Source organism: Microchirus variegatus (assembly GCF_963457635.1).
Source record: "Microchirus variegatus genome assembly, chromosome: 1".
In the NCBI taxonomy this organism is placed as follows: Eukaryota; Metazoa; Chordata; class Actinopteri; order Pleuronectiformes; family Soleidae; genus Microchirus; species Microchirus variegatus.
The window spans coordinates 32,707,227-32,721,662 of NC_139802.1; the positions used below are offsets into that span (position 1 = coordinate 32,707,227).

At 42.2% G+C, this 14,436-nt stretch overlaps 1 protein-coding gene across 2 annotated transcripts in view; it reads right to left on the bottom strand.

The window, feature by feature from the left end:
• LOC310929790 (striated muscle preferentially expressed protein kinase-like) overlaps positions 1-14,436 on the bottom strand; it is a 51,422-nt gene that overhangs the window by 18,270 nt on the left and 18,716 nt on the right. Inside the window, exons 3-17 of one of the 2 annotated variants that reach the window (XM_083892637.1) lie at positions 12,275-12,425; positions 10,429-11,298; positions 9,856-10,256; positions 8,868-9,014; positions 7,859-8,041; positions 4,744-4,892; positions 4,146-4,234; positions 3,865-4,040; positions 3,589-3,772; positions 2,469-2,542; positions 2,032-2,190; positions 1,761-1,950; positions 1,322-1,551; positions 1,102-1,221; positions 155-259 (exon numbers count right to left, since the gene is read on the bottom strand). In XM_083892637.1, the coding sequence (XP_083748763.1) occupies positions 155-259; positions 1,102-1,221; positions 1,322-1,551; positions 1,761-1,950; positions 2,032-2,190; positions 2,469-2,542; positions 3,589-3,772; positions 3,865-4,040; positions 4,146-4,234; positions 4,744-4,892; positions 7,859-8,041; positions 8,868-9,014; positions 9,856-10,256; positions 10,429-11,298; positions 12,275-12,425 (3,228 nt within the window). Of the gene's footprint in view, positions 1-154; positions 260-1,101; positions 1,222-1,321; positions 1,552-1,760; positions 1,951-2,031; positions 2,191-2,468; positions 2,543-3,588; positions 3,776-3,864; positions 4,041-4,145; positions 4,235-4,743; positions 4,893-7,858; positions 8,042-8,867; positions 9,015-9,855; positions 10,257-10,428; positions 11,299-12,274; positions 12,426-14,436 lie in introns of both variants that reach the window. The other variant, XM_083892636.1, reaches the window with a different exon arrangement.

The window sequence follows — 14,436 nt, forward strand, 5'->3', positions numbered from 1 at the left end:
GTTAACGCATGACACGTTTCCATGACGACTGACTGGAAAAAAGACGCGTGTGACGTCATGTTTACGTGCAGCGGCACCGGAGTCCAGGCACCGTTTAGCAGTTAGCTCCATTATCTGCATTAGCTCTTTTAGTGCCTTTAGCACATGAACTTACCAAGTGAAGGGTCAAGCCTCTTTGGTCTCTTCCAGCTGAGACTTATCGTTTTCCCTGTAATGGCTTCTATCACTGGAGGACCATCAGGCGGATCAGGAACTATATCTGTTTTAAAATAAAATTACAGACATATGTACCAAAGGTGGGAAGTAACAAAGTTGTTTTGAACTTCAATTGATTTTTATTTGACATTTATTTGAATGTTTTAACTGAGGACATTTCAGAGTTGAGTAAAAAACTTAATCAGTACCTCTACCTTTACTATACTTCTACTTTAACGAAGAATGTAAGTGCATTTTGTGACTTCTGATATGTGCAGCGCTTTGCAAAAGTCACGTTTTCTGACCATTTACATTTCTTGGACACTTGATCTGTTTCTTCAATTTCTTCATACCATCTGACTTCTCTTTGAGATTGGTCTTGCCAATGCAAAGTCAAATTCTCTACTAAACATGGCATTGTGTATGTAATGATGTGATTGAAAGTTGGTCTTACGCTACCATTCAAAAGTTTGGGGTCACCTGTACAATTTTGTTGTGTTTTCCATTAAAACTCACACTTTTATTCACCAAGAGTTGCAAAGTGAATAGAAAATATAGTCAAAACATTGACAAGATGAGAAATAATTACTTTTATTCAAAAAATAATTTTACCCTTTCATGAAAGAACCAGCTAAACATACTCCATTAAAAACCAGACTTTGAAGCTAAAATAGTCGTTTAACACATTAACAATGTATAGAGTGTATTTCTGATTCATTTAATGTTATAATCATTGAAAACAAGTGCTTTTCCTTCAAAAATAAGGACATTTCTAAGTGACTCCAAACTTTTGAATGGTAGTTTATGTATTAGCGATCTTACATTGAATATTAATAAAAAGTGGTGGCCTTAGACTTTAGAACAGTACTGGACACACAGCTAAATATCAAATGATAAGTGTCCTACCTGAAACATAAAGATGTGCATAACAAGCTGCTTTGCCCACTTTGTTGGAGATGACCGCCTTGTAGACGCCCCCATGAGCATGACAAGCGCTCCGAATGACCAGATTGTGGACATCCCTGTCTGAAGAACATGCACACACACACACACACACAAATACATATTTATTTACTGTCCACATCCTTGCCTCAAAATATCACTTGTAACCTGGTTCTTTGCTTACACTGAGTCATTTTCCTCTCTTCGCTGCTCTCGATTCGCTTGCCGTTGTGGTACCAGGAGATGGTCGGGTAAGGCAGACCTGCCACCATGCACTCCAGCACCACCTCCTTCCCTTCAGTGACGTCCATGTCGGCGAGGGGCTTGACAAAGTCCGGCATGGTCCTCCTCTCCACCTCACCCTCCACGCCCTCAGGCTCCTCTGGGATGGATGGCATCTTTTCCAACTTGGCCCTGGAGAAAAGAAGGAGAGTCAGAATGACGATTGAAAGGGTTTTCAAAAAAGGAAATGCTCCAGTTGAGGCAGTTTGCAGTGCGATGGTCGGTTTCACATGACACATTATCAACACTGACTTCACTTTACCACCATTTGTTGACATGAGACTGCCTTTTTCCAGCTGGGAACTGAAGCTTGTTCACCGCACCAACAGATACTATCTTACATGTGGGACGAGATGGCAGCTCGGGGTTCTTGCACGTAAAGCTCAGCGGTACACTCGGCTTTCCCGTGGACGTTTTGAGCGAGCGCCGTGTAGAAGCCCTCGGTGTCACTGCTGACGTGGGTGATGACGAGTGAGTGGCGCCCGCCCTCTTGAAGGATGTGGACGTTTTCGCTGTCTTCCACTTGTGCCTCTGTTTATTCAAACGTAACTGTGAGTTATGGAGAGACAACCTCACACAGCCGTTTATCAGACACATAGATGAGATTCTTACCAAAATGCATCCATTTGACTCTGGGAGCAGGCGATCCGCTCACCTTACAGTCGAAACGGGCAGTGCGGCCTTCGATGACCTCCAGGATGTCAAGCTTACGCGTGAACAGAGGCTCCTTGGAAGGAGTGACGCGCAGGTTTGCACTTGAGGTCAACTCCTCTGGAAGTGCAAGTTTGAGCGTCACTGATGTGTCATTTTACAGCGTTTTGTGTTACTGTTTCCAAAATATTAAAACGCTTACTTTGATAATTTTTAGTTCATATTATATTATAATAATAGTCATGATAAAGGTCCGATAATGACTAAGGGGAAAACACATTTAACGTGATAAACATAAATCCAGATAAAGAAACAAACATCAACTCTGGCAGCGTCAAAATTAATATGATTCATATTCCATCTTAAACCACAGTATATGATAGTGTTTTGTGCTTCACCTTTGGCAGTGCTGAGCTTGCATGTGTACGTCCCGCTGTCATCCTCGTGCACGGAATTCAGCAGCAAGCGGCACCTGACAGACGACAAAAACACCCCATCAAAGAAGAAATAGATAAAGTGTTTCATTGACAGAAAAGCCAATGGATGGAGCTAAGTGATGGTCAGTATTCGGACAGTTGATGACACACAGGTGTCGCCCGCTAATGAGAGAGATCACTGATTGGCTGTTTAGTTTAGTAGCAAAGGTCCAGAGTTAATCGATATTTATCGAGTGACATATTAATCGAGTGACTAACTGCTTTCACCCTTAGTGCTCAATTGGTTAATTGCCGTGGGAATAATACACAACTCCTTATATGGACATCCTGGGGGTGTGTGTTTATAGATCACATATTCAGGCTTTTTATATCACATTTTTAGCAGTGCTATAAAGGAGCAATATTTGTGCAGAAGTCGAAAAATTAGACCGTTTCTCTTTTATTTTGTTCATAAAATGAACTTTGAACTGTGACTTATTTCCAAATTTAATCTGATTTTAAACATTTTAAGTACTTTTTGAACAGGTGTGTTTATATAGTTGGTGAAAATTAAATGTGTGTAATGTATGAAAGATGAATGATAGAAAAATGCATTCACCAACTGTTCGATGACCAGGTGACAAGGTAAGGTAAACAAATGCTAAAGCCTTGCTTCTGGGAAATGTTCTTATTTTTTGCCTGAAAAAAAGTGTTTTGCAAGAGAAAAACAAAACAATTTTCAGAAAAGAACATCTTATCTTTCTCTTAATTAGATACTACAGCTTAATTTAAGCTTTAATTACCAGTAACAAGCTAAAACAAGCACAAAATCCCACTGAAATTCACTATCGTGGAACGGTGTAATAGAAAAGTCCTACATGATAACATTTTCCTATTAGCTTTTGGCCTGTTATTTCAAAGCACATTCATTTTGGAGCAAGCTTTTAATATTCTACCTAAGTAGAATTTATCACTCACTTATTTTAAGATTTTTTTTCTTGAAAGTATTTTTTTGTGTCAATACTTGACTGTGTGTCATGAGCTATCTCATTTCCCAGGTTTCCATACATCATAAAAAAAATAAAACCGCTAATGGACGCACCTCTTTCCATCAAAATGCATCTTGCAGTTGAGGAGCGCAGGCTGGATCAGTTTCCCATTGGACAGCCAGTCCACATCCACGTCTGGAGGTCCTGTGATGTAACACTCAAACATGGCCGACTCGCCCGCCCTCGCGGCCACGTTTTTCGCCTGCCTGCTGATTCCCAGCGATGTTTGCACTGCGGCTGCTGATCGTTACAGAGATAAAGTAACCGTGTCACAAGGCGTCTGCGACAACATGAATCATCGTCACAGGGATACGTTCTTCCTTACACACCTACGACCTCCACTCTGCACTCAGCCTGCTTGCTTCCATACTCGCTGATGATCTTGCAGACGTAACGCCCGGTGTCCGACCTGTGAGCGGAGCTGATTCTCATTTCCCTGGTGCTGTCATTCATCTCTCGCACGGTGAAGCGCCCCGCTGTCCTCACTGCGACTCCATCCCTCAACCTGGGTTAATAGAAAATGGCTGTCACAGTCGTTTACACTCAGGTCTTTGACAGAGGGTGAAAAGAGGGTGAGAGGAGGTGATCGCTCTTAGAAAAGGAGTCATACCAGTAGGTCATGGGTTTGGGCTGCCCTCTGACCTTCGCTGAGATGATGAGGTCTTGACCCTCAGTGATTCCCTGATCACATGGTACCACCTTTAATTAAAAAAAAAAAAACTTACACTGATTATCAGAGGAAAATACACTGTACCTGCAGCCATTTCGTTATTGGATTATTTGTTTCAGTTTTTTAAGTAGTAGTTGTTATTCTTGTCCCTGTCCACCCTGCTCTGCTGCTGTATACACACAAACGCTCCCTCAGTCAGGTCGGAGAGTATTGCTCAACAGTTTTCAAATGAAAGACACAGCATATAAATAATTCACAAAGACCAAAGGAGGCAGAATAATAACAAGAGATTACATATACTGCAGTTTAAATGAAAGAAAAACACAGCATATCTGCAGCTGCTTTGATGAATTATTCATTACTTGAGTCACTTTTTAAGCAAATCTCCTCAAAGATTTACAAATGTAAAATATCAAGGTGACTATAGTAAGAAATGGAACATAAGGAAACAAAAAAATATACAAATCTGACCCTTTGTCAGACCTTAGGTCCCAGGGGGAGAAAAATAATCCAGATTCTGCTTCTGAGACGCTCCTACCTGAAACGAGGGGGGCTCTTTGAAGTGGACACTTTTGTCCTCAACCTCCATCGCCTCCTCCTGTGGACTCAGATACTCCTCATCTGACTGGATGGGACTGCCTACTTCCAGGGGAACTGTCGGTTTTCCACGCTGCATGTGGGACGGCTCTGAGAAAAGAAAAAAAAGGAAAATCCAATTCATGTTAGATGTAAGTGTAATAAAACCTAAAGCGCACTGCAGCTACGTCTAATTGACTTCTCGCTGGGTTCGTGAAGAGGTGAACTCTGATTTCCACACTCTTTAATTTGAGTAATTAAGTGCAAAATCTATTTGACTTATGCTGAACACAGCACTGGGGAGAAGCTGCTTAAACCTGACGGGAACAATCTGTCAGCGCTCTGATATTTACAGTCTTTGCTTGCTTTTGTGGAGATGAGCGGTTCGAGATGAGTGGGCCGTGTTCATTCTCAAACAGAGCAGAGTGGAGCACAGCAGAGGGGAGCTCTCTGCAGTGACCATAGCTGAACAGATAATGAATTAATCCTTTAATTCCCATGGCATTCCGGAGCAGATGCTGTGTTGTGTCTAGACCCCTGGCTACTTTCCATTAAAGTCATAATTAACTCACAGCTGGGCAGAGAAGTGAGACATCCTGCCGCTTCTGGCATAAGTGGATAAAACGGTGTCAAGTGACCGAAAATGAACGAAATCCATCATTGGGACAGAGTTTGGGACATTTCCTTCTTTGAAAAGTAGAGCAAAAAAAGATTCAAAACAAACCGCTCGAGTGTAGCGTTCAGCTGCAGACGACAGAGAAGCATGTCCACATTCACAGATGGTATGAGAACACGCATAAATGTGCTTGTATATGCAATAAAACTTTACATTTAGAAACAGAAACACAGTTTATATCAAGTTATTAAGTTTTGGCGTGTAACCGTTCGGTTGAATTGTAGTTATTGAAGGAAAAAATAACAAAACAACCTACCTAGTGTCACATCTTGGAGCAGCAGCGCCTGTGCACCGGTGAATAACTCCCGAGCGTATTTACATAAACCTGCCAACTCTTACACAACTAACCTTCCCTTTCAGACTTATCCTCTTTTCTCTCCTCTGCTTCCCGTCACTGTCATGTCCAAATTCTCTTACGGCGTGACATTAACACTTGGAGCTGCTGAACCGTTAAATATTCTATGGATTTCTACTGGAGAAAAAAGCTGGGAAAACTGGATTATATCAGTTTCATGTATAAAGAATGTTTTCTGTAACACATAAAATAGTATGGTTAAAGGGACAGTACTACTGACACATTATCTGACACAAGTGAACCACTCTGGGTAATGGCTGCTGATAACATAGCAGATTGCAGCAAGGACTGAAGGGAAAATAGAGCCACTTAATTAAAGTCTCACCAAAATAAAATCTACACATGTCTTCACCACAAGACAGTCTTTTATTTCTGCTGGAAACTGAAGTTTGTAAACTCCTTATTCCCCACACCAAAGTCCATCCAGACAATATTTTACACCACAGTGTACAAGAGTTGTTGATATGGAAGAGGATTAGGGCCACACAGGAAAAAAACATCTGAGTTCTGACTTTTGACTGAGAATTCTGATTTTAATACTGACTTTAAAACTGAAAATTCTGACTTTAAACTCAGAATCCTGACTTTAAACTCGGAACTCTGACTTTAAACTTGGAATCCTGACTTTAAACTGAGAATTCTGACTTTATTCTCAGAATTTCTGACTTTAAAACTCATAATTCTGACTTTATTTTCATAATTCTGACTTTAAACTGAGAATCCTGACTTTATTCTCATAATTCTGACTTTAAACTCAGAATTTCTGACTTTAAAACTCAGAATTTCTGACTTTAAAGTCAGAACTAAAAAATGTTTCCTGTATGGCCATAATCCTCTCCCGTAGATGTGTCATCATCGGAATTTTAAATCTGTTGTTTGGATTCACCAATATGACAAAAACTGGCTAAAGAAGGCAGCAGTAGACCAGCATCTCAAGGTTTTTCTCAATGGCCTTTGGTGCAGGAGAGTGAACAGTTCACAAACTTCCACTTTCCAGCCTGATAACACACAGATAACGTCGCAGAGACCTTCTCTACATATCACAGGCATCAGTAGGTGTTACTGAATGTGGCTGCAATCTGTTTTTCCCTTTTCACCCTGCTGGCAGCCATGTTTTCAGTCAGTGAGAGCGAGCGTGTCAGTTCATGGAAAACAGCAGCACATTCTGCAGCACATTCTGCAGCACACTCTGCAGAAGTCGCTGTTGATAATCCATTAATACCTCATCCGACCACACTCGAAAAACACCTGAACTATCCTGTTAATCTCCTTCAACTACTTCTCCCATAATATGATTCACCCAACCTCCTCTGCTACTCCCGCTACAGTGACTCAGATTATATTCCAATATAGCTCCAAAACCCTGTGGGATGAAGTTTAGAGGCAGAGTCAAAAGAAAACAACCGTGATTGCAGCAGTAATTTCAAACAGGGACACAAAGCAGACTGCGAGTACCCAAAAGAACAAGAGGGGGGCTAAAAATACTCCTTAGACTCCACACAGGCCTAATATGGCAACGCAGGCCCTGAGCTGCCTGTGAGACTGTACCGGAGTGAATGCACTGCATTTGTTGACAAAACTCAAGAAGAGCAGCTTTCATTTACATGAGCTGAATCAACACAGCGAGAGCGGCGTGAGTTTCTCACACTGTACAGTATAAACACAGGAACTGCAGACTCATTTATTACAAAAGAAACCTTTGATTTCGTTTACTCCGCTGCCTTTACGCCTCGAGGCCTTTTGCGGGGCTGCATTTTTCAATCCGAACCAAGACGGGGTGGAGGACTCATTGCCTTCAAGATTTAATGGGTTGCTATGGCAACTATCACAGCCAGAAGCTCTGGCTGGGATGCTGAGCTCCAGCAGGTCTTTGTAGCCGTTAAGACAGCGTGTCAGGCGGAGGAGGGCTGGCAGTAGATTAAAAGCGAGTTGTTCCAGAATGTAGAGCATCACTGTCATGAGTGTTACAGTTTCTGCCCTTGTCTAACTTTGTGTTGCACACAAAACAGCAACTGTACCCCAACACCCCCCCGGACCCGGTCTCACCTGACTGGACGCGGAGTTCGGCGCTGCAGGACGCTCTGCCCGCCGCGCTGACAGCTGTGACGCAGTACGACCCGGCATTGTTCGGCCTCATCTGCTTTATCGTCAGACTGTGCTCGTCACCCGCAGCCTTCACCGCATGGAAGGCATCGCTCCGTATCTCCACATTATCCTTCCTCCATGTCACTGAGGGAAAAGGAGAAGAAACGTTCGCACAGATGAAAAAAAAAAAACACTGCCAATAAAACACAGCCAATAAAAGCCTCCCACTGAAAGAGCAAATATAGCACAGTCCACATTTCAGAGATGTTTCAGGAGAAAGGCTCTTTGTTTTGAGGATTATCCATGTGTTTTTTTTATTTATTTGAACAGATAATATATCTCCACATAGCTCTGAATTCCTAGGAAACACAAAAACAGAGAAAATGCAAAAGAAAGAAAAAAAGATCAAATAAATCACTATAACATCCTGAAGATTTTATTTTAAGATAAACATTGAATATTTTTTTTTCTGGACCAAATTCTGACTTTGAAGGTCCATAATTGAATAAAATAAGTAAAAGAATAAGCCTTTTAGTGTATATCTACACTACTGTTAAAAAGTTTGGGGTCACCTATACAATTTGTTTGTGTTTTCCATTAAGAGTCACACTTTTATTCATCAAAAGAGTTGCAAAATGAATAGAAAATATAGCGAAGATATTGACAAGATTAGAAAAAATGATTTTTATTCAAAATAATAATTTTGCCCTTTAGTCAAAGAACCAGCAAAACAGTTTTCAGCTGTGGTAACCTAACTGCACAAGGGTTTTCAAGGGACGTTTGCAGCTAGAATAGTCGTTTACCACATTAACAATGTATAGAGTGTGTTTCTGATTCGTTTAATATTATATTCATTGAAATAAGTGCTTTACCTTCAAAAAAGGACATTTCTAAGTGACCCCAAACTTAAGAACGGTCGTGTAAAAATGTCACAAATACTTCACAAACACACTTTCTCTCTCTGTTGTACCTGTAGGAGGTGGGTTCCCAGTGATGACACATTTGAGTTTGACCTCTGAGCCAATGGCTGCCGGGGTGGCCGCGAGAGGCCTCTCAAACCGCGGGGCCTCAGCTGGATCCTCATCAGCTGATAGGTAAGAGTCATCGGACGAGGCTCCTGGAAACCAAACGTAAGCCTCAAAGTGAATCATGGGCTAGTTTCGCATGAAATTGATTCTATCAGAGTACTGACCCTGATGCAAGGCAGTATTTAATAAGTAATAAATAACACAGCAGACACATGCTTTAGATCCATATAAGTCATTAGTCTGTGATGTTCTTTTTAAGGGGATAGTTTAATTTTTTTTATCTCACCGATAACATGGCTGCCTTCAATTTAGCCACCGAACAAAAGGCTTGTCCAATTAAACCTACATCTACAGCATCCAAGGCATATGTTAGCGGCTTTAAATTGCTGTTAGACAGCTTTTTTACCAGCTGGAAAACTTAAGTTTGTGAACTCCTCACTCTCTTGCATCAAAGTCCAGAGTATCAGCTGCTCTACTGCTGGCTGCATCGCTTGGGAAACTGGTGTCACTTACAAGAAACATACAAGAAAAGATTGCAAAACACCAAAGTAAGAAGATAACACATTTGAACTCACTGATGGAGGCAGACAATTCGTGTAAGCTGTGGCTTACAGTCTGAATAACGGTGCCATATGGTGGCAGAAATAGTAAGATATTGTAGACTCAAGCAAGCGTCTATGGTGAGGCCTTTTGTTAGTGGCTGGAATCGTTTTTTATTTGGCAGCCAAGTTATCAGGGACAGCGAGCGTTCCGGTTTCCAGGACGTACTCAGAAACAGCAACACATGGCGGCATCACGCTTGGCAAAATCAGTGCTGATATTGTCAAAATCTCACACAACCACTCTTGAAAAGACACAAACGCTCCGTATAACGTCTGATTCTACAACCAAATAGCCTGTTTTAATTGCTCAGATCATCACTCATCCTACCTTCCTCTGGAGAGCGGGGTTGAGCAGAACTTCTTTTGCTCTTGCGAACTCTGCCCTCTTTCCTCTTGCTCCTGTCTGCAGCGCACTCTGTCTCCATGGGCTCGTCCTCCAACAGAATAGTGGGGATGTTCAATTTCAACGCAGGGGACGTCCTCCCCACATCTGCCTTCCTCCTCTTCAGGAGAGGGCTGACACCCGGGCTTGGTGATGGAGTGAGTCGAGGAGGCTTGGGCGGACACTGGGAGCCAGTCCTCTCGTTCGGGCTGGGCGACCTGCGGCCCGCTCTGTTGCTGTCCAGCTTGGTGTCTCGCTTTAAATCCGTCCCCAGGTCTCTGCTGGAGGACGAGGACTTGGCAACAAGCGTGTCTTTGTCAGCTGCTGTGAAGCTTTGTTGTTTTTCTCTGTGTGCAAAAAAGAGACCTGTTATGTAATACTGACAACAAGCATGGAATCAATAAATAATATATTTAAAGTCGCATTAAAGAATCTTCAAATCCATTCACAATCATGTTTTTTTAAGTGAGCGACACAAATAAAAAATTATGTACTTTTTAATAGTAAAGATCTTCAAACCTGGAGAGGCTTTTCCTTGTGACTGTTGGCAATGGTTGCCCTGGTAACTGGTGAACTGGTGCTGTATCCATGGTAACAGTGTCTTTCCCAGCATGTCCTCGTGATGAGCTGTTCACTGGTTTCCCCTGTAAATCTGGCAGTGTCACTTTCTCCTTTTCAGCGTATTTTCTTCGATTCCCCAGATCGATGTCTTTGGTCTGGGGAGGAATCTTCTCTCTGCTGCCTCCTTCCCTCTCTCCAACTTTTCCTTCCTCTATGGCTCGCTCCCTTGCCTCCAACTTTTTCACTACTTGAGGAGGAATGGGCTCCAGTTTCCCCACAGGCGGCCTGTCTTTCTGTGACAGCTGTTCTGTAGAGTATGCCTTCTTCAAACTCGGCTTCCCCACAAGCTTCTTGATCCTCTGGAGCTCCTCTGTGAATTTGTTCTGGTAGCTCTGGACCTTCTGGGAGTAGCTCATCTTGTCTTCTAAAGACGAAGCCCGTTGCTTGAATGCTGCTCGCTTCTGGGCTGAGCCCTGCAGGATTTGCTTGTCTCCTTTATCTGGGCCTCCTGTCTTCGTCACGCTGTCACCCGAATCAAAGGACCTTGCCCTTCCAAAGCCTGAAACTGCACCTAATCCTTCCGTCGCATCCGTGCTTGCCCTCCGCTCCTCATAAGCACGAACCTTGTCAGAGATCTTGGGCCCTGCACGAGCCAGTTTGGGTTTCATAGCGACACTAGATAACTGGTCAGTTTTCGTGGACCAGGGATCTGAAGGCTTGGGTTTGTCCAGGTCTCGGTTTGGGGTACTGATGCTGTTTTTGTGAGTGGTGGGACAAGACAGGGGGACACGAGAGGAGAGCTCCTGCGATTGGTCAACTGTTTGAGTCCTAGAGGGTTGGGGATTAAAGGGAAATATAGGCATTAAGTTAGAGCTCTGGTGCAGTTGCCGAAGTTTGAAGTAGGAAGAGTGAAAAACAAGCACACGGACGTCCATTTTGTGTCCGTTTTGTATCGTTACGGTTTCAGTGAGTTCTTGTGTTTTATCTGTGCTCTTTAATGTCTCGTTTTCAGAGACACTGGACAGTTTAAAATCAAAAAAACGACTGAGTCAATCATAGAAAATAACAGCAAATCTGTTCAAACTGTGGCAAAGAGGAACAAACACAGATGGTGCAGATTCATGACACGAACTGCCCATGTTTTTTAAATTCAAATACAAAAACATCATGCCCTAAAAGAGAACCTGTGGATCAGCTTGTGTGAGAACGTTCATGCTAATATTAGCTTGGATCTAAGCCAGCAAACCATGCATGTCACAGCAAACCTATAAAGGTATGGTGTTAATCCAAAAGTGAGAGGCTGCTTAAGGGGGAGGAAAAAAACATGCACTGGGTAAAAAATAGTCTTTCCAGTTTTCAGATCTGCACACTGTTCCATATTTCATCAAAATTGTTAGACTGAGTCAAAGGAAGGTGTGACGTCAATACTGTATGAAAAAAAGCTTGAATAAAAGAAATTATTATTTAAAAATTGATTCATAACATTAAAAAAAAAACATGATTGCACGTTGGGTCTATGGAGGATATAATATGTTGCATATTTTGGGTTTGTGGCCAGTCTTTTTCATTTTGTGAACTCCTTAAAGAAAGACAAAAAAAAGCCATGTGCTATAATGGCATAGAAAATGTTCTCCCTCTGTAGAGGCTGAACATGCTCCCATAATAGTCACTGCCTACAGAAACACTTTCCTCTGACCCTTGAACAGGTCGTGCCAGGTTAGCGTGAGACGCCCGGATCAGCGGCTCCACACCCAGGTGACGGACAGGGGGGGCCCCTTCGGCGGGACCCCCGCCAAGAGCTTGCCTGGGCGGATTAGTGGGGTCCATGTGGGGCCCCGGAGGGCGGGAGCCCAGAGTTCGGAGCTCTCGCTCCACAACGGGGTCATACGCGCCAGGGAGGGTGGCTCTGCGATCTGAAGCGTCGGGGTTATAATCCATCAGCCCTCCTCCCTCACCTGCAGAGACACATAAACAATTTGATATCAATTAAATGAAATATTAAGCAGAAAAGTACAATATGAATCGGACTGGGTTAAAGAAAATTCATTACTTTTGAACACACTCAATAGAATGCATTGCAATTAAAATGTGTATTTGAGAGCATTTTCATTCATGGAACTTTGAAAGACCAATAGATCAACAGTTCCTTGCAGAATCTAACAGATTTTTCTTAATTTAATATTATATTATCGTTAAAAATCAGTGCATTTATTCAATGTAAAATAAATAATATTTGCACACTTCAATTGTGAGACTCCTTCCTTTCTAATTAAGGTTCATTGAGGATTTCATTTTGTTTTAATGAATGCAACGCAAATATCACACAACTACGCACAGAACATGGATAGAAAGTGACTGATAGAACACCAGTAACATTGTTGAAAAGGTTGAGCTGAATATGGAGCCTCTATTGATCTTCGAGAACAGGAAATGAAACAGAAAGTGCAAGAGCTTCATTGTGGAACATGCACCCACTTAAAAACAACCCCCCCGCCCCCACACACACACACACACACACGCCACAAATCAGCAAATGATTGACATTTTCGAGATAAGCAACAGAGTCAGGAATGCTTTGGCAGCGAAAAGAGCCAGCAAGTCAGCATCTTCCGTTAACGACAGAAGCCTCGAGAAGGCGATGGAGACGAGAATATAAAAACGACCGACTCAGCAACAAACCATATCAGTTTCCAGTGAAACATAAAAAAATTAGAGCCAAATCAAACTGAACTGCGCATTAACCTGGAATGTTTAAACAGGTATTCTAGTTTTTATTCACAGCTGAAGGAAACATCACCTCATCTCATCTCCCCCTATTCTGATGTTGTTTCTTGTTTTTCTACACATTTTATTGTGTAGTGAGGAAGTACAAACACTGAGCACAGGCAAAGGAAGAATATAGAATGTCTTTGTGGTTGAGGAGAAGGCTGACAGTATTTCTGATCTGTATTCAGAGCTGTTGCCTGGTTAGAAACCAGCGACGAGGACCACATGAGAGCACTGATACCACTTTAGAGAATTGGCAAATGTAAATTTAGACCTTTGACACTGAGCGCATTCGCAGACGACACGTTTACGCAAGCGCACTTTGCATTGCCGCAATTACGTGAGGGCTGCGCTGGTTTGTTGGAAAAATTCCAGCGCAGCAGTTTCTGAAGGCTGAGTTGCACGTCAAAGCCAACGTGTGGTTATTATGGTCATTTCACTCCCGCTGTTGCAGGAAGCTGGAGAATCAGCGTCTTTGTTACCAGAGAGGAGAAAGTTGAAAAAACGCCTGGATATAGTTTCAATTTTTTGGCCTGTTTTTGGACATTGAGACATCAGTGTTCTTTCTAAATAAAAAATTCAAAAGTCTGCCAGACTACTAACTATAACTATGAAGCTATGAGCAAAAGCACTGAGTTACAGGACATTTTGTGGCCCTTTTATGCTTAAAATAAGTTTTTAAAAAATGAGGCTCAGGTGTTCATAGGTTAAGGATGGAAAAATGAATGATAAAAACAGCCTTTTTGATTTGTATTAGATTACTAATGAACAAAATGTCCTCTCAAAAAGTCACAAGATTTAGTATCTTTACTCTGTTTCAAAACATTCATCACAATAAAACTTTGTAATTTTTAGAATTGGTTTTATTTGCACACTCACACCAATTAGTGATAGTAAATTTGTCCTTGACTTGTGTTGAGATTTGAACCGGTGACCCTGTAGCTACAAGCCCAATTCCCCTTCCAAATTGGCCATGTGCAGTTATGCTAATTCCGGCATATTTACGTTGATGCTTATCCGCTGATTAATGTGCTCTGTCCTAATTCAATAAACAGATACATTAAAATAATAAGTGTGCCATTGGCTCCAGTTTTCTAGGCTGTTGGTTCCCCTGTGGAGAATCACAGCGAGCTCCAGACCTGAGACAGGTTCCCTGCTGGAAACTGGGGCAGTGTGTCACGCTGTTGCATCACACCACGA